General features: G+C 40.8%; 1 protein-coding gene across 1 annotated transcript in view; it reads left to right on the top strand.

The window, feature by feature from the left end:
* SYNJ2 (synaptojanin 2) overlaps positions 1-20,935 on the top strand; it is a 145,141-nt gene that overhangs the window by 33,779 nt on the left and 90,427 nt on the right. The window contains 2 exon segments of the mRNA XM_020986684.2: positions 62-148; positions 16,251-16,521. Coding sequence (XP_020842343.1) covers positions 62-148; positions 16,251-16,521 — 358 coding nt within the window.

The following is a 20,935-nucleotide window of genomic DNA, read 5'->3' as shown; positions in this document are numbered from 1 at the left end:
GCAGTCTGAATGAACCCTGAGCGACAGACTAACGTGGATGCTTATTCTGTTTCTTCCTCAGCTCCAGAAGAAAAGGAGGTAATTAAAGGACAGTATGGGAAACTCATAGATGCTTACGGCTGCCTGGGCGAGCTCAGGTTAATATCTGGTAAGTGCCCATTCAGGTTAAAAATGACGGGAATCAGGATGTGCATTGCCATACTCCGCAAATAGCTGGGCAAACAGCACCTATTGCGTTAGGTCTGAAAGACTCATGGGGTCCAGCTGTTTTATTTCGCAGCTGTAGTTGAACCTCTTTGGCATTTCTTTAGAAAACTAAACTCGAATCTTAGTGCAGATGAAGGGGGTAGGGGGAGAATGGTTGAATCTGGATCATCGTTATTTATTCTGTAGACCATAGGCAGCTAATAGCTTTAGGCTGGTGTAAGATGAGACTGGCGTGGTGGAGAACAGAACTTCCTTCCATCCTCCACCCAAATAAAAGCCTGATCTGTGCAGCCCTGTCGATTTGGGGGCTTTATGAGTGGCATCTGTGGGATTAGAAGATGCCACCAAGGGGATGCAGATGGAGGACAGGGTTGATGGGCAGGACTGCTAACTTGGAGGGCAGAGGAGCTGAGATGGAGGTGGTGTAGGGATTATATATATGGTAGGAGGTGAAGAGCAGAAATACAGATTTACAAAACGAAGGTAGAGAAACACTGGTTTAGATCCGGGGATGGGGGGATGGGAATTGAGGTTTATAATTTTATCTGATCCAAGAGGGTATAAAAATGTTGAGAAATGGCACCAGAGAGGCTGGAAATCCTGGGTTCAAACCCTACCTTTGACATCTGTGTGGCTAGGAGAAAGGTACTTAACATTTTTGAACCTCAGTTTCTTCATCTATAAAATGGGGATAATACTATTGAGACCTATGTTATAGGGCTGATTTGAAGCTCAAATGTAATAATATATGTAAATAGTTATACAAACGTCATTATTGTTGTTCTTGTTATAAACTAGTGTTTCAAGCATACCGCCTTTTGGGAATAAACTGGTCATAGGGTGTGTAGTTCAACATGTCAGTAACTTCTAGTATAGACCAAGCAGTTTGTACCTGCACCATAGATTACTGACTCTTCAGGGTCCGTTGTACCACAGGTTCACTCCCTGCTTACTGGATCAGCTCAAGAAATAGGTCTTATCTTATTTATCTGGAATCCGCCCACCATCTTTTTTTTTTTTTTAGGCAGTCAGGGTTAAGTGACTTGCTAGAGGTTACACAGCTAGTAAGTATCTGAGGATTTGAACTCAGGTCCTTCTGATTCCAGGGCTGATGCTCTATCCACTGTGTCACCTATCCGCCCCCACCATTATCTTTTCCTGGTCTGTTGGCAAAGAACAGGGAGCTATAGATTCCTTTCACGTGACCAAGATCAGTGTCTAGGCTATTAATTTATCTCAATTCCATTTCAAGAATTATGATTAAATAAAAATGGGAAATGTTGTGAACTGTTCCCCCCTAGATTTAAGGATTTCCCCATTTCTCCCTCCCTCCATATCCCAGAAGTTTCAGGACACACAGGTCAGGTAGTAGATGTTTTAAAATGAATGGCTTTTAAAAAAACACGTGCAAAGAAAACCAAAACCCAACTCAGCTACTTTTCTTTGTCATGTGTTTTTCACTACATTTCTGGAGGTTTTGCTGATATGGGATAACTACTCTTCAACAGTAACCCATACCTCAGAGGCTATTCCAAGTTTTCTCTTTTTTCAAGCCTCCAGTTCCAGCCCATTCCGTTTTCCCTTAGTAGATGACCTTGTCTCCTACTTTAGAAGGGAGTTGAGGTCAGCAGACATCAGCTCCCTCAATCCTCCACTCTTGGACCTCAAAACCTCTTTGTTCTTACATCTCTCCTCCTCCACTGTACTGTCTCACGAGATTAGGTGGTGATCCTTCTTGCCAAGAATGCTAATCTCTTTTAGAACCTTGTTCTATTGGTCATTCTCTTATTTTTGATTTTTCCCTTCTCATTTGGCTCCTTCCCTGCTACCTACAAATACATTCAGTTCTCCCTTATCCTTAAAAAAAAAACCCAAAACAAAAAAACAAACTATGTCTCTACCTTGCTATTCCCCAGAAGCTTTTATCATACATCTCTCTGTCTCTGTCTCTGTCTCTCTCTCTCTGTCTCTCTGTCTCTCTCTCTCTCTCTCTCTCTCTCTCTCATGCACACACCAGTAAACTCCCCAAAGGAGCAGTCTACATTCACTGTGGATACTTACTCTAAATCTCCTTGAAATTTATATTCCAATCATACTTTATTGAAACATCTCTCTGAGATCATAAATGACCTCTAAATTGACTTTTCTCACTTTTCATCCTCAGCCTATTGAATCTGACACCGTTGACCTTTCTGGTTTTCTTTATATTCTTTTCCTTTGGCTACCATGACATTGTTGTTCCCTGGTTCACTTTCTATCTGACTGACATCTCCTCTTGTCTGATTAATTGTTATCTTCTCTTTCCCTGATGAGAAATATGGATAGCTTGGTGGCACAGTGGATAGAATGCCAGTCCTGGAGTCAGGAAGACTTCAGTTCAAATCCAGCCTCAGACACTTAATAGCTGTGTGACCTTGGGCAAGTCACTTAACTCTGCTTTCAGTTCCTCATCTGTAAAATGAGCTAGAGAAGGAAATGGCAAACTAGTCCAGTATTTCTGCCAAGAAAACCCCAAAAGGGGGTCACAAAGAGTTGGACACAACTGAAAAATGACTGAACAACAGCTTTCCCTGAATGCACTGGTCCACCTCTTCTCTCTCTCTCTCTCCATTGACTCATTTGGTGAACTCCCTTCCCATGGCTTTGGTTATCTTCTCTGCACAGAAGACCCCCAGAAGTAGTATTAGTGTTGCATCCCCACCTGCCTTCTAGGCATTGCTACCTGGTTGTTCCACTGTCATTTTAGACTCAACGTTTCTCAAACTGAGCTCCTCCTTTATTTCTCTCAACTTTCCCATTTTTACCATCATACCAGTTACTCAAGCTCAAAATCTCCATCTTCTTTGACTCTTCCCTTCCCCTCATTCCTCATATCCAATTAATTGCCAAATCCTGGTTTTTATCTTTGATATCCTCTGACTTAACCTATCCTACTCTTCTTTTCTACCACGACTCCCACCATCTGAACTGTGATCTCTTTTCTTTCTTTTTTTTTTTTTAGGCAGTGGGGTTAAGTGACTTGCCCAGAGTCACACAGCTAGTAAGTGTTATGTGTCTGAGGCCGCATTTGAACTCAGGTCCTCCTGAATCTAGGGCCGGTGCTCTATCCGCTGTGCCACCTAGCTGCCCTTTGTGATCTCTTTTCACCTGAAATATGATAACAGGTTCTCAACCAGTGTTCCTGCCCCATGTTCCCCTCTTCTGATCCACCTTTTACACTGCTGCTTACTTAATATTCTTCTCTGATCGTACGAAACTTTTCAATGCCAGACAAATAAAAGACGAACTTCTTATTCTGTCCCCTGGCTCAGCATTCCATCTTCAATGCTATGCCTTTGCTTAGGCTATCTCCCTAATCTGGAATACATTCCTTCCTCCCTTGGACCTGTTAGGATCTCTAACTTCCTTTAAAATTCAGCTCATGTGCTACTTCCTTTGGGAAGCCATCTCAGATCCCCCTAGTTGTTAGTGCTTTCTCCCTCCTGAAATAATCACATATATATTTATGCATTGAATCCACCACTAGAATGTCCCTGAGGTCAGGGACTATGTTCTGTTTTTGTCTTTTTTACCTCCTGCCCTTCCTGGGGCAGCTAGGTGGCATAGTGGATAGAGTACTAGCCCTGGAGTCAGGAGGACCTGGGTTCAGATTTGGCTTCAGACACCAGCTGTGTGACTGGATAAGTCACTTAACCCTGTTTGCCTCAGTTTCTTCCTCATGAACTGGAGAAGGAAATGGCAATACCCCTGCTAAGAACGAAGAATTAGACACGATTAATTGACTAAACAACAACCTAGTGTAGGTATACATAGTAGGTGCTTTATAAATACTTTTTGGATTGGATTCAAGGCCCTCTTCAGTCTGGCTCCAGTTAACCTTTGCATCCTTATTTTGCCTCACTCCCCTTTTAGTACTTTATATTTTATATTTTAGCACTTTATACTGTATTTTAGCACTCCCCTTTTAGCACTTTATATTTTATATTTTAGCACTTTATATTATATTTTAGCACTCTCCTTTTAGCACTTTATATTTTATATTTTAGCACTTTATATTATATTTTAGCACTCTCCTTTTAGCACTTTATATTTTAAGTCAAGCTAGCTAAATAATTCCTGCTCTCCTCTTGCCCTGCCTTTCCTCTATGTAGGGCATCTCTCAGGCATGGAATGTATCCTCACCTCAGGCTCTTGAAATCCTTCTTTTCTTTCTGCTCCTAGTTCTGATATCTCCATACTAGAATATACAAATGGGCAAACACAAGGTAATTTGAGGAAAGAGATAGTAGGAAACAACCCAGAGAATCAGGAAAAGCTAGAAGGTGAATTGAGTTTTAAAGAAAGCTAGTGTTTTTAACAGGAGGGAGGTAAGATGGATGTGGATTGCATGCATGGGACAGCCTGTGCAGAGGGGTAGAGAAGCATCATATGTGGTAGATCGTAGGTCAGTATGGAGGGAATGTAAAATGATGAAGAGCAGTATGAAATAAACATGGGAAGGAAGTTCTTTAAGTGCCAAGCGGAGGACTCTTTATGTTATCCCGGAGGCAGTCTGGAATCACAGAAGGTTTGGCAGCTTTAGGGAGAATGGATTGGAAGGGGAAGCATCCAGAAGCCGGGCACCTAAGGCTGCTGCACAAGCGTAAGGGCCTGAGCTGGGAGACTGGCTGTCGGTGGAAGGAAGGCTGTGAATGTGAGACATGCTGGTAGGATCACTAAAACTTGGCAGCCAACTGTGTATGGGGAGTGAAGGACAGTGAGGAGTTAAGGAGGCAGGGCAGCTAGGTGGTAAAGTGAATAGAGCACCTGCTGTGGAGTCAGTAGGACCCGAGTTCAAATCTGGCCTCAGACTCTTGACACTAGCTGTGTGACCTTGGGCAAGTCACTTAACCTTGATTACCTCAACCCCCCTCCCCCCCAAAAAAAAAGGTTAAGGGTGACTCTTGGTGTCTATTGGTGTCCTCAACAGAGATAAGGAAATTTGGAGGAGAATAGGGTGATGGGTTCTAATTTGGACATTTTAAGTTTGAGATGTAAAATGTGCTACTGGAGTTCAGGAGAGAGGTGAGGGCTGGAAATACAGATTTAGGAGTCATCTGCATAGTTGTATCCCATCACCTGAAGACTTCTGTCTCTTCCTTTTCCAGTTTCTTGTAGCATTTGGCCTATACCCTTTCTCATTCACACTTATCACATCCTCTTTTCTAGCAAAATTAGTTGTGCACATACGCCACCCCCCCTTCATTGGTTACTAAGCTCCTTCACAGCAGGCTGTGTGTAGCTTTGTCTCCCAGGTCTGACTGCAGCATGCCCCCTGCATTAAAGCTCCTTCCTACTGTTCTGGTCTTCTTACATTTGTTTGTTTGTTTATTTTTGTTTGTTGTTTTTTTTAGGCAGTTGGGGTTAAGTGACTTGCCCAGGGTCACACAGCTAGTAAGTGTCAAGTGTTTGGTCTGAGGCTGAATTTGAACTCAGGTCCTCCTGACTTCAGGGTCGGTGCTCTATCCACTGAGCCACCTAGCTTCCCCCATATTTAACTTTTCTAAGATTCCATTGATCTACTTAACTTCTTTCAGATTTGTTTTGTGGTTAGATTTATCTAGTTCAGAATGGGGGAGGTTGAGGTCCCCCACTAGTATAGTTTTGCTGTCTATTTCTTACTGTATCTCCCTTAACTTCTTCCTTAGGAATTTGGCTGCTATACCACTTGGTGCATATATTTTTAGCAATGATATTACTTCATTATCCAGCCTCAGACCAGACACTTAACACTTGCTAGCTGTGTGACCCTGGACAAGTCACTTAACCCCATTTGCCTTGCCAGGTCCTCCTGACTTCAGGGGCACTGCTCTATCCACGGCACCACTTAGCTGCCCCTTCTTACATTTGTAACACTGGCCTTCTCACTGTTCCTTGCACAGGACATTCGTCTCCAGGCTCTGTGCTTTTCACTCCTTGTTCCCATTACTGGGAAGCTTTCCCTCCTCAGCTCTGCCTCCTGCCTACCTTCAAGGTTTAGCTCAAGTCCTGCCCTATACAGGAGGCCTCTCCCAATCCCTGTGCTAGTGCATCCCCTCCAAGATTACCTTGAGTGTGTATGTGTGTACGTACGTATTTATATAATCATAACAGTAACACTAACTGGCATTTATGTAGTACCTACTATGTGTCAGGCACTGTGCTCAATGCTTTAGAATATTGACATACACCCAGTATATGTGTGTATGTGTATGTATATATGTATGCATATGTATACACAAATATATAATATGTATATGTATACATTGTAGCTGGGAGGCAATCTTTTTTTTGCTTTTTTTTTTTGGTGAGGCAGCTGGGGTTAAGTGACTTGCTCAGCTTCACACAGCTAGCAAGTGTCATGTGTCTGAGACTGGATTTGAACTCAGGTCCTCCTGACCCCAAGGCCAGAGCTCTATTCGCTGCGCTACCTAGCTGCCCCATGGGAGACAATCTTCCACATATACGTGTGTATACCTGTGTGTGTGCACACACACACTTTACAAATGGGAGGTAATCTATATACATAATATACATACATATAGTCATATACATGTATATGCACACACACTGTAAATAGATATATTTATATATGGACTTGGGATGCAGGGGGTGTTCTTCCTCTTCCTTGCACACATATGTATATATACATATATGGTTGTGTGTGTGTGTGTGTGTGTGTGTGTGTGTGTGTGTTTTGTACATAGTTATTTGCATATTGTCTCCCACATTGATATGTGAACTCCGGGAAGGCAGGGACTGTATTTTGGCCTTTCTTTGTGGCTTAGGACAGTGCCTGGCACATAAATGCTTACATGCTCATTGACTGGCTGTTTTTCTTGAATTGACATTTATTATGAATTTGTTGAATTTAAATGACTGCCAATTGTTTCTGTGTAAGGGAGTGTCTTTCCTATTCATTTTTTTAAGACCTAAATTTTTCAGACTAACAGAAATGGAGAAGGGGTTTTCTCCTGGAGGGGCTGCCATTCTTGTCCCCTTCACTCAAGAATAAAATTGCACTTTGGTCCTGAAGTAAGCAGTTATTGAGAAGAGAAACTGAAAGATAAGACAAGAGGTCTGGAAGAGGAAATCTTTGCATTGCGCATCAGAGGCCCCACTTCTTTGGTGATGAGTTACTCTGATAGGGTTTCCAGGATGAAGGGATTGTTGTTAGCTCAAGAATAATGGTTAGAGAGGCTTGGAAGGCCACGATCTAAAGGTGTGCTAGGCTGAGTATCTCGACTTGAAGGCGGCCTGGAGCACATGTTCCTTTACCTGGCTGATCACTCAAAGCTTCAAAGAAACCAACCAGGCTGGGCTTTGTGAGCTGTGAACTATGACCTACATGTAAAGGGCAAACATTGGAAATGAGAGTGAGACTAGGCCTGTAACACCCAAAGAAATAAGAGAAAAAAGGTCCAAAAGACACAAAAATATTTATAGCAGCTCTTATTTTGTAGTGACAAAGAGCTGAAACTAAAGGGGTGCCTACCCATCAATTAGGAAAAGATTGGACAAATTATGTTATATGAATGTAATATAATAATTATGCTGTAAGAAATGAGGAAAAGATGGTTTCAGAGAAACTTGAGAATAATTGTGAACTGAGGCTGAGATAAGTGATTATAGAACCCAAAGAATGATTTGTGCCGTGACATTAATATGGCAAAAATGAACAAGTTAGGAGGAGGTGGGGACTCTGATCAGTACAATGACCTACTGGGATTTAAGGGGGCCAGTGATGAAGAATTCTGGCTGTATAGGAATTCTCCTGATAGAGAGCTGATAGAATGATTTGCAGAAATGAAACATAACATTTTTGGACATTTTGGACAATATTGGAATTTGTATTGTTTTACTCTGTTTATTTGTTACAGAATTTTGGGGGTTTTTTCTCTTTTTTTGTCCAGTGGCAGGGGGAATGTAAGGGAAAAAATGAATGCTTTGAAATTAAAACCAAGTGGCTAAAGCTTTACCACTCGTTTGCACAAGTCATTTCACCTTACTGCGTGTTTTCCCATTTATAAAATGGGAACAATATTTATCTTACTGATCTGAAAGTTTGCTCTCGGGTGAAAACACTGAAAAATACAAACAGCCGTCCAAATGCCAGGTGGTATTATTGATAGAATAGATCTATATAACTACTCTGTTAGCAAATCACAGATCTCCATTGTGTGTGCTCATGGCAGGGTAGAGCAGTGGATGGTTTGGATCTTTATGACCCACCTTGAGTGTGGATGGTCAAAACAAGGGTGTTTCCCAGAATGCTTGAAGGTTACAAGGGAAGGGGATGGGCCAGAGACCAACTGGTTAGCAGGGAAATCTTCCTGAAAATATGTTAGCTGGAGGAGAGTGGTGGGAAGGCAAAAAAAAGCCATCTCAGGAGAACTCCAAGTAAGGTAGAGGAGCTCAGGTGATACATGGGTAATTTAAAGTTCAAAGATTTTAGGGCAGACCCTAGTGGGAAAGTCACCTTAAAATGAAAATCCTTGTCTCTGATATATTCACTTTTAGAATTAAGTAGAAGTAAGGCTATCTACAGTATCTTGAAATGAATGACCTCTATAAATGTTGGGTGTTAAGAGGGTGATTACATAATGATTCTGCAAAAGGAAAGGAAGAAAGCTGTGTTGTTGGGGTTTTTTAGGGAACTAGTTCAATGCATAGAGTGCCAGACCTGAAGTTAGGAAGACCAGAGTTCAAGTCAGGCCTCAGACATGTGCTAGCTTTGTGACCCCAGGCAAGTCACTTAACTTGCCTCAGTTTCCTCATCTCTAAAATGAGCTGAGAAGGAAATGGTAAACCTCTCCAGTGTCTCTGCCAAGAAAACCCCAAATGGGGTCACAAGAAGAAAACAACTGAAGAACAGCAGTTAGAGTACCCTGTGAGAATCTTTTGTTTAAATCTTGTAGCTGAACTGTCAGCCAAGGGAATGATGTGGTCCTTGGACACACTGAAGGGATTTGGAAAAAAGCCTGAATGGTCATCACCACCAATATAAAGGCTGTGTGACCACTGGCAGAAGGTAGGAGGGTATAGCTATGCAAAACACTTACAGCATTGTGCTTGAATAAACAAAGCCTGCATTGTGCCTGCTGGTATGACCAACCCCTATCCCAGTAGTGGAAATGACAAATGGTCTTTGAGAGGTCAGTTTAGCTCCCAGAGGGACCATTCCTCTATGTTTAATAATAAATTTTACTTATGTCTTTTGTTGTCACTTTACCTACATATGTAGTCATTCCCTACAAAGAAAAGAATAGAGGGGGAAAAAACAGTTAAGCAAAGCTAACTTACACTTTGAAAACATCTGACTTTGTATGCCATGCTCTGCATCCAAGTCCCCCCATCTCTGTAAAGAGGATAGGGAGGTGCCTTGTCATTTCTCTTCTTTGAGGCCAAGTTTGATCATTAATTTCATAGAATTTGGTTCTAGTTGTTTTCTTATCATTCTTTCCACAAACATTGCTATGATCATTGTGTGTATTGGTTTTTTAGTTCTACTTCTCTTTGTTTCTCTGTATTAATCACATTCATCATTTCTTATGGGAGAGTAACGTTCCACTCTATTCATGTACCACAGTTTGTTTAGCATTCCCCTACCTTTGCAGACAGACCATTTTCTAAGGAGCTCTGGGGAAATATGGTAGAGGCAATTAGGTGAAGCAGTGGATAGAGTCGTGGGTCCGGAGTTAGGAATTCAATTTTGGCTTCAGATACTTTCCCGCTAAGCAATCCTGGACAAGGCAACCTCTGTTTGCCTTAGTTTCTCTTGGGAATATTATTAGGACTGCTTTTCCTGGGTTGTGGTGGAGACTAAATGAGGCCCTTAATAAATGCTTTTACCCTTTTATCCCTCCCTGCTTTTGACTGAAGACCTTAAATAAAAGAATCTAGGGAGCAAGTTTACATCCCTTTGAACAAAGAGAATTTTGCCTGTGGATGTGAGGTTATCATTCACATATAGGACCTGAGGGGATGGAGGTGGCCGATTGGAAATGGCCAATAGCTATGTAAATAGATCTTTTTAGGCTCTACTTGTCTAGATGTGGTCCTCCTCACTCTATCTGGATGCTTAGATTTTGACCTCTACTTGCAGGCCTCACCTGACAAGTTTGGGAACTGGGGCCTTCCCTAAGCAGAAAGTCAATTAAAACTGAGACAAAGGGTTGACTCTTGTTTCAAAGTCTGTTTTTCTTCTCCCTTTGCCCTGCCCTTTCAGTTTGCATAGATATCCTAGTTACTATTTTCCAAGATTTTGGCACCTCCTCCGCTTTGGCTGTGCCCTCTATTTGGGTCATTCTGGTTCTTGTCTGGCTTTCCTGGCTTCTGACCCATTACCATCTCTGATCCTTTCAGGGGCTAATGGTTAGAAGCCTGGACTTGTTACTACTTCACCACTGACCTGAGGGTACCAGGTTTTTTTTTTGTTTTTGTTTTTGTTTTTTTAACCAACTCTGGGTTATTCACATTATTTTTCAAACCTCTGGCTCTGCAGCATCCTTCAGGTTCTGGATGCTTCTCCAGTCTGGCCAGCTGCCAGGAAATGTGTTTAAAATACACAAGTGGGAACTTGGGGGCGGGGCTGAGGTTTCTCCCGCACTAAAGCTATTTAGGGAGCAGCTCTAGTCATTCAGTTTATGACTCGAATAGATTTTAACTTGTAAACACCCACCTTTGGTGGTTACATTTGAAAGCAGCAATATGGAAAAAGAGAAGTGTGTAGCTGGTCGAATCGAAATACCTGATTTAGGATCTTGACTTTGCTGCTTATTAAACTTGATGGCTTTGGGTACATTACTTCTCTCTAAGCCTCAGTCTCCCCACCTGCCAAAGGAGGAGGTTGAACAGATGATCACTAAAGTTTCTTCCAGCTCTAAGAATAATGACCCTAATGCATAATGAGCTCCTCTCTGGGGCTATTGTTGGGGAACTCAATCCAGGTTTCTCAAGAGTCCTAGAAGATTTGGAATAGACCTTGGCAGTTACTAGCTGAATGCTCTTATTTTCCAGATGAGGAAACCAGGCCCTAGTGACTTGGTTAAGGCCACGCACAGTTAGTTTTCTTTCCCCTGTTGCCTTTCTCTTAGGAAGGAGAACTGTTCTTAGTAACTAATCTTGTCTCCAGCATTCTAGGACAGCTAGGATTGTCTTCCTGCTGCTTGATTATCTAGAACAATCCCCCCCTTTTTTTTCTAAAAACTCTCCTCTTTACCTATGCTAAGATAGCCTCCTGAATCAATCAAAATAAACAGGAATTTTTCGACACTATTAAAACATTTGCTTCCTAATAGTCATTCAGATTTTAATTTGGAAACCAGCTTCCAAGGAAACCCCTACCTGTTTTCTAGAATGAAGTCTGTTCCACTTTTTCTGTAATAGTCCTAAGCTCTTAATTTAGGGCTCATTGAAAATTCATATTTCCATCAGCCTCCTGGCCTGAGTTTTCCTTCACTCCCTAACTGCTGCCGCCCCATACCCCCACCATTGTTTGTAGGATTGAAGAAAGTTACGCATCTCTGAGATTCTTTGTTTGGAGGAGGGATTTCTGAATCCTGAAGAAGTGGATGGGACTCTTAACAGAAAATAAAATGAAGGCCCTAGCCAAACCAGGTGATCCTGCCCTTTTCCTCATCTTATCCCCTGCTGTGCTGCAGTCTCCCTAGCTGTCCCCCCATACCTGGAATGCTCTCCCTCTACTTGGTCTACCGAACTGCCTGGCTTTCTTTAAGTCTCAACTAAAAAATCTCACTTTTTATAGGAAGCCTTTCCTAATCCCTTTTAATCTGAGTTCCTTCTTTATTAATTATTTCTTATTTCACCTCTGTATGGCTTGCTTTGTATATATTTGTTTGCATTTTATGTTTCCCCATTAGATTGTCTTTTGCCTCTTTGCAACCGTGGCACTTAGTACAGTGCCTGGTACTTAGTAGGTGCTCAATAAATGTTTACTGATCAGTTGATAATTTTGAAATTCGTTTCTGCTTGTGCTGCGTGGGAATTCTGAGATATTCTGTCTGCTTCATGTAGATGTGGAAGAAGGGGTTTGGATTGAGTTAGGAGTTCAGGAAAGAATAATCAGTCAAAGATGTAGAGGAACAACGGGGCAAAAATCTAAATTCTGGTCTAGTCTCCCAGGGTTTTCTCAACTCTTGGCCCTTAGAATATAATCCGCAGAAGAACTGCCAGGTGATTGCTTGGGCCATTTAGAGGCCATCAGAAACAACTCTCATGTTAACCTCTCTGATGCTCAGGGAAGTTAATGAATTGCCCAAGGTCACAGGTAGGCATTTGAACCTGGGTTCTTTGACTCTAGAACGTCCTTCAGTCTTTTAATGTCTTATAGATATGATAGGAGCAACAGCGAGATGAAATGAAAATAATTTAAGTTTTGGAATCAATAAACATTAAGTGCCTACCGTGTGCCAGGCACTGTGCCAAGCGCACTCTAGCTTTATTATGACTCAACAAGAGTTACATTATCCTGCCACAATTACTTGTTGTTAGCCTGATCTTGTGACTTTTCCACTATTTGTTCTATTTGTTAGGTATGTTATATTAGTTCTATGGCTTGGACAAGTCCCTTATACTCCCAGCCGCTCCACCTCTGCCTTTGTAAAGTATGAAGCAAATGTAAATGCAAGCTATTGTTATAACTTATTTCTGGCATACATTTAAATGTTGACCTCTTTTGTCCTGGAATCCTATCCTACCCCTCCAACTTTATTTCCCATTATTTTCCAGCATGCATCTTCTGCTTTAGCCAAGTCAGTCTTATTATCTTAGTTTACGAAATATGCTGTTCTTATTTTCTGTTCTATACTTTGGCTTATAATGTTACCCCCTCTGGAAGATCCTTCTTCCCTGCTTATCCTGGTTCAACTTGGGCATTACCCTCTCCATGGAGCCGTTTTAAATGACGTTAGCCCACAGAGCGATCGGTTCCTTTTCTGACCCCTTCTTGTCCATATTGCTCCCTTTGACTTTTAATCATACTGCCTTATATCGATAATTAACTTTTATGTAGATAAAAATTCTCTCTTTTTTTTTAACATGGCCAATGCAAGAATTTGTTTTGCTTAATTATGAATATTACAAAGATTTTTTGTTTTTTGAGTTTTTTTTAATGGTGGGAGTAGGAAGGTAGAGAAAATAGATGTTTGTTAATTGAAAAAAATTCACTTAAATATCAAAATATATCTATGTATCAATATATATCAAAAGATACATTGTCTCATTGATTACATGCAGTCTAAGCTGTTGGAGGGTAGACATTGTCTTGTTTCTCTGGTATCTCCTGCCAGTATTTATAGTGTACATGGTAGGCACTGTTCATAAATCTATTGAATGAATAAAAGCTGGATATTACCTCGCCAGTATCTCACAAAAAGTAGCATATTTTTTTCCTAGTAATTCCATTGCATGGTTGTGTATGGGACAATTGGTCCATAGATTCTTTTGTCCTGACAAAGGATTCTATTGATTCTAAAAAACAAAAACAAAACAACCACAGGAGAACTGATTGAACTATTCTGGAAAGTAATTTGGAATTATGCCCAAAAGACTATAAAATTGCATACTCTTTGATACAATGATAACCTCTAGTAGGTCTGTATCCCAAAGAGATTTTTTTTTAAAATAAAGGGGAAAGGACCTATTTGTACAAAATATTTATAGAAGCTCTTTTTGTAATTGCAAAGAATTGGAAATTGAGGGCATGCCCATCAATTCTGGAATGGCTGAATGTGTTATGTGATTGTAATGGAATATTACTGTGCTATAAGAAATGGTGAGCAAGCTAATTTCAGAAAAACCTGGAAAGACTTAGATGAACTGATGCAAAGTAAAGCGAGTGGAACCAGAACATTGTACAGATAGTGACAGTATTGTATGATGATCACCTGTGAGAATGAGGTGTATTCTCAGCAATACAATGATCCGAGACAAGTACCCATGATGAAGAATGCTGTCTACCTCCAGAGAAAGAACTGATGGCATCTGAATGTAGATTGAAGCATACTGTTTTTCACTTTCTGTATTTTTGGGGGGTTTTCTCCCCTGTGGACCTGTGTCTTCTTTCATACCATGACTAATATGGTTAAAAAAAAAAACAAAAACAAAACCAACCACATGAGATGAGTATGCTATAATAAGTGGACTAATAATCATAGGGTATTTCTTACCAGGGATGGTCTTTTGAATATAGATTGGGTTGAAGATAAACCCTTAAGGATAGACCAGACATATATCAACTTTTTGGGGGTAGATGAAGGATAAATGGGATCATATATTTGAGTTGTTAGGGGACCTTCAAGGTCATCTGGTCCAACTCCCTTGTTTTACAATGAGGACACTAAGATCCAGTGAGGCTGTGATTTGCCCAAGATCACAAAGGGATTAAGTGGCAGAATCAGGATGTAAAACCCATGTCCTCTAGTTTCAATTCCAGACTGCTTGGGTTAAGGCCCATTTGTCTTCCCTTTCTTATTTATATGTCCAATCATCATGCAAGAGTTGAAAGTCATTTATGAAAGATGTTTTCCTTCATGGTCTCAGAGTCTCAACTCAGAATCCTGGGAGAATCTCTCTACTGGGCAACCACGCTGTGCCTGTGCACATATGTTAAATGCAAATAAAATGTAACTTTGTTATACAAACATGCAAAAAGAGCGCAAAAAAGAGAACCAAGGCAATTCTGTAAATTGCTTAATATGACAGAGAGTCTGTTCAGTCATTAAAAGAGTATATCCTAGATGCCTCTGGCACTAGCTGAGGACTTCTCAGAATACAGTTCTTCCAAGGCCATTGGGGTCCCCAAGGTTTTCAAAGGTACCCTCCCAGCCTGGGTGCTAGTCTATAGCCACACAGTTGAGCTATCTCCACTTTCTTCTCTGGCTTCAGGATCTCTCAGAATCCTTTCTGTTTTTTTTTTCTTATCTCTGAAGACTTCTTCCATTGGGGGAACCTCTCTTCTAGCTCGGCTTTCTCTTTTTTTCCTTTCAATTATGGAGGGTGCTTCTGTTCTCTGGGTTCTCTTTTCTTATATGCTGTCTCTGCATTTGGATTTCACCTGGCTACTTGCCCTATTATGACCTCTGCTATGTTAGCAGCAGTCTGTTGTTCCATTCAGTGTTTATCTATTTAAAATATTTTATTGATACTTTTTGCTTTATAGTTAATTCCCAATTAATTCCCACCCCTCAAAAAAAACCCCTTTCTTCCTTATAAACAAAAAATTAATTACAAACAAGTGACATTGGAAGCATGTCTGTGAGCATATGCAACATTTATCATCTGTAATCTCTCCCCTTTCCCTTCCCATCCATGAGAGGAAGGAGATGTGTTTCATCGCCTATCCTAGGAACAGATATTAGTCATTGAATTTAATTTGATTTTAGCTGTCTTTTGGTGTTTTCATTTCCAATTTGTAACTGTTGTATATATTATCTGTATAATATTATTTTGCTTTCATCTCTCTTAGTTCAAACAACCATCTTACATGTGTCTCTGAGTTTCTCATATTTGCCATTCTTATGGTGAAGCAAGATTCTGTTACATTCCTATGCCATATTTTTTCAGCTGTTTCCCAGTCAATGGACATCCAGGGTTTTGTTTTGTTTTAGTATTTTTAAATGTTTTATCAATGTTTCTCTCTTTTTTTTTTACTTCTTTATCACAAAAATATCTTCATCACCAGCTACTAAATAGACGTCCTCCCATGTAACAAATAAGGCACACCCACTTTTCAACACACATTTATTAAGAACCCACTCTACTGGGGATGCAAAGATAAAATGAAACTATCCGTTCTCTCAAGTTTATGCTCTACTGGGGGCATATAACATGCTCTATCTACTCCTAAAGGGATGGGGAGCAGGGCGAGGTGAAAATGGTATCACAGTAGCCATGGTAACAGTGTGACCATATTTTTATGGCTATTATGTCCGTGTTTATCAGGTCTCCTCTGCTTCCATGGGAGCAGTCACAGATAATCCTTCCTTTTCTGATTAACTTTCTAGGTGGCAAACAACTGAGCTTCCTGGTCTTGGTGACAGGCTGTACATCCGTGGGAAGAATTCTTGATGCTGAGATCTATAAAATCACTGCAATAGATTTCTGTCCACTCCAGGAAGATGTCAAGGAAGAAGACCGTCTCACTGCACTGAAAAAAATTCTTAACTCTGGGATGTTCTATTTCTCCTGGCCAAACGCTGGCTCCAACTTTGACCTGACTGTCCGAGCCCAAAAGCAGGGTGATGACAATTATGAGTTGGGAAATTCCTTCTTCTGGTTAGTACCTTGTATTATACTTCAGCTTTAGTCTTTTGCAAATAGCAATGGTGGTCATTATTTTGGAAGCCAAATCTTAGTTTTTTGCTTTGGAAATACCTATTTTATGGAATATTCATGGAGGAATGTTACACAGGTCTGTATTCCTCCCACTACTCGGCAAACTCAGTACATCCAAAAAAAGATTTATTTAAATGATGATGATGATGCACAAAATGCTGTTTTAGGCTCTGAGATACAAAGATAAATCAAATGTGCCCCCTGTCCTCAAGGGACACGCCTTTCATCCATTAGCTCAATTAATTGGCAATTGATAATTTTCATTTTTATTTACATTTGGCTTTTCTGAAAGAAATTGACTTTGGATACATAGCCTTTTGAAAAATGCCCTGTGCCAGCAGCACAGTAGGTTTTGTTTTGTTTTGTTTTTTTAAATTTGATTAGGCAATGGGGTTAAGTGACTTGCCCAGGGTAACACAGTAAGTAAATGTTATGTGTGTGAGGCCAGATTTGAACTCCGGTCTTCCTGAATCCAGGGCCGATGCTCTATCCACTGCACCACCTAGCTGCCCCAAGCAATAGGTTTTAACTGATGATGGTACCTTTTCCTCTGGTTCTTTAGTAAAGTGGTCACATACTTTAAGTAAAGATGATGAAAGATCAGCCTAGAATTCCTCTTATTGGGAAATGCTCCCATTTACCTCATGCCCCAAGTCTCCCTTGAGATTCCAGTTCTTCTCAGACATTTCCTTGGTAGTTGGCTTTGTCCATTGGGCCCCATTAAAACTGCTCTGTGGTGGATGTGCTGAAACAGGCTCTTTGGGGGCAGGGACTCATTTTGGTCTTTCTGTCCCCAGCTTTTAGCACAGTGCCTGGCCCACAGTAAGCACTCAAGACATGACTGTTGATTGACTCTTTGACATCTATAAGGTGCTTTAATGTCTGTAAAGTGCGTTAAATAAATTATATATTCCTGTGGAGGACTAGCTTTCTGTTTAGACTCTCAGAGAGACATTACTTGTCTTGGGACACCCATTCTTGCTTTTGTGGATTATTTCATCTTATAGGAGTATTTCAAACATCAAGATATAGTCCATGTAATGTAGGATGATGCAGTTCAGTAATAGTACTTGTTTCTTGTTTTCCTAGGGTTCACATAAAAAATACAGGAAAAGGAATTAGAGTTGCTATCCTTAGTAAGTGAACAACTTTGTATTGGGCCTCTATATATCCCTGCTCTTTGTTAGGCATGGTGTAGTGAAGCTTTGTGTGATAATCCAGTATATCCATAGCTATTTTCTAATAATGATCAGGGAATGTTTCTTTGGTTTGGAAAGCATTTGTGGAGATGGTACACCTTTGAACAACCAGCTCTCAAGTCCCAGGAGGCAGCCCTTAGGGTATGTTGGGAAGACAGAGCATTAGATCTTGGGCCTGAGGGCTAAAGGCAGTGGCCTCTAAATTGTTGCCATTTCAAGCAGATGGGGCCAAGGGATTGTGAGAGATAGAACAATTTTCCTTCATAGCCCCTTTGGGAATAAGAAGGGCTATGAAATGTCCTCGGAACTTTTACAATTCAATGTCACTTTTTTTGTTTGTTTTTGTCAGTTACTGGATTGCATAACTCCCATGTGCCAGCATTGTGGTTGGTAGAAAAGAATTTGTTACTGTCGTTCAGTCGTGACCCTCTGGACCATACTGTTCATGGGATTTTCTTGGCAAAGATACTGGAGTGCTTTGCTATTTCCTTCTCCAGTGGATGGAGGCAAACAAAGGTTAAGTGACTTGCCCAGGGTTACACAGGTAATAAGAGTTTGAGGCTGAATTTAAACTCGGATCTTCCTGATTCTAGGCCCAGCACTCTATCCACCAAGTCATCCAGCTGCCTAGAAAAGTATACAGACATATGAATAACAATACGAAATAATATGATTTCTCATCAAAATGAGATATTAATTACTGCATAGGAGATCAGAGAATGGGACTCCACGGGTTAGGATTCACTTATCAGATATCTACTGGGAAGCTTGCTTGTTTTGTTTTTTTTTAAACCAGACCTATGATTTAATTGGGATAGTGAACTCCTGGTGAGAAAACCCTCCCTACAGATGTAGATCAACACCTGTCCAGCAGCTTATCGTCATTCACAATAGCAATAAGCAGGTAGTGATCCATTTACTACATGCACACAGAAAAATGTCTAGGGTAGTGGTTCTCAAATTTTTTGGTCTCAGGACTCCTTTATTCTCTTTCTGATTAATCATCTAGGTTGTCTTGGGCTGGAAATTTTTTCTCTCTGTCTTTTTGTGGGTTCTGCTGCTTTAGAATTTGTTGCCATTTTTATAGGTATTTGGAGGGGTTTGGGGGAGAGCTTAAGCAAGTCACCACTTTTACTCTGCCATCTTGGCTCCCTCCTTTATTCTCTTAAAAATCATTGAGGATCCCAAAGAGCTTTTATTGATGTTATATCTCTGGATATTTACTGTCTTGAAAATTAAAATGTCTTAGTGTATTATGAAAATACTTTTGACTTCACAGACTTCCCTGAAAGGTTTTTGAAGATCCATAGGAGTCCCAGGCCCACACTTTGAGAGTCACTGAGGGAGGGCAAGAAGTGAAGTGATTGAGAGCCACTGGGCTAGGGGACTGAGAAATGGTGCCTAGGGATGCACAACAGGTACATGGGAGAGACAGAATTTGAACCCAGGTCTTCTTGACTTTAAGGCTAGCTCTCCATTAGACCACCCTACTTCTTTGTGCTTTATACTATAGAAGGAAAGTAAGATGGAGGGTTGCCACTGCCAAAACTACCAGTATATTGGTTGGTAGAGGTGCCACAGAAGTGGAAACCATTGCTGAGCCTCTCCAGTGAAATGACCTTGTCCTTCATTCCGTGCCCAGCCATTGAATCACTGGTAGGCAGATGTCCATCCTCAGAGGATCACCACCAGGCAAAGTGAACAAGGGAAAACAATTCCCTTGGTTAATATAATCTTTTTAGTCTGGATACCATGTGTGTTTAGTCATTTTCAGTCATGTCTGACTCTTTGTGACTCCTATTTGGGGTTTTCTTGGCAAAGATGCTGGAGTGGTTTGCCATTTCCTTCTCTAGTTCATTTGACAGAAGAACAAATTGAGGTAAACAGGGGTGGTTTGCCTAGGGTCTCACAGCTAAGCTAGAAAGTGTCTGGAGACAGATTTGAGCTCTTCTGACTCTAGACCTGGTGCTTTATCCACTGTAACACCTAGCTGCCCCTGGGTACCATAGTACCTAAAAATTATCACCTGATATGACACAGATAGATGGAGCAGTGGAGAGCGCTCTGGACCTGGAGTCAGTAAGAACTTAGTTCAAATCTGGCCTCAGATTCATTAACTATATGACCCTGGGTGAGTCACTTCACTTGTCTACCTCAGTTTCTTCATCTGTAAAGTGGGGTTAAAAATAGCACCTATTATTATGAAGGTAAAATATGATGATATTTGTAAGGCGCTTTGCAAACCTTGAAGAGTTATGTAAGTACTAGCTATTGTTGTTAATTTTAATTATATTAATTACTTTTACAGTCAAGTCCTAGAGGGAAATTCAAAACTTTGTTTCCCTAAATAAATCTGCATTTCTTCTCCCTAAAGAAAATGGCCTGTGTTCCTACAGAGTGCCAGCAGATGTGACTAAGAAATTATACTATGAGGATCCTGCATTTGGCAAAAGGTTACTCTTTTTCCTGCCCCATTTGCAAATGAGACGTTGTGAAATAAGACCAAGTAATAACAGCTGTCATCAGTCACTGCTGGCCTGATGGTACTCAGAGTTTTCTGGAGGCCTTGCTCTCTTACCGGTAATTGTCTTTGCCAAGAAATGGTGAATCAGGGCAGATAATTAAGGTACACACCCAGCACATTGTTGCTTACTCACTGTTGGTAGTAACCTGCACTTCTGTGCTCTTGCTAAAAAAAAAAATCCTTTAGTTGATCGACCAGATTATAAGAATTTAGTGTAGACATCTTTAGAACTGGCTACAAAGTTAACCAACCCAAGCCTGTTACATGCATTATCTCTCTCTCTCTTTTTTTTTTTTTTTTGCATTTTTTGGTGAGGCAGTCGGGGTTAAGTGACTTGCCCAGGGTCACACAGCTAGTAAGTGTCAAGTGTCTGAGGTCGGATTTGAACTCAGTTCCTCCTGACTCCAAGGCCAGAGCTCTCTCCACTGAGCCACCTAGCTGCCCCTTGTGCATTATCTCAGTATACTGTTTGACACAAATTCCATTGCTACTTGTGAGATAAAGTGTCCTGGGAGGCAGCCTTTTGTAGTGCAAAGATCCTGTTTTTTTGAACCAGATTTCTAAAATTTTCTCTCTGCAGTTTTTCTGGTTGTGTGACACTTCTCCCTCTCTGGACCCCAGTTTCCACATT

This window comes from Phascolarctos cinereus, unplaced genomic scaffold (genome assembly GCF_003287225.1).
Source record: "Phascolarctos cinereus isolate Bilbo 61053 unplaced genomic scaffold, phaCin_HiC Scaffold_5;HRSCAF=322, whole genome shotgun sequence".
NCBI classification, from domain to species: domain Eukaryota; kingdom Metazoa; phylum Chordata; class Mammalia; order Diprotodontia; family Phascolarctidae; genus Phascolarctos; species Phascolarctos cinereus.
This window is presented reverse-complemented; position numbering and strand designations above follow the sequence as displayed.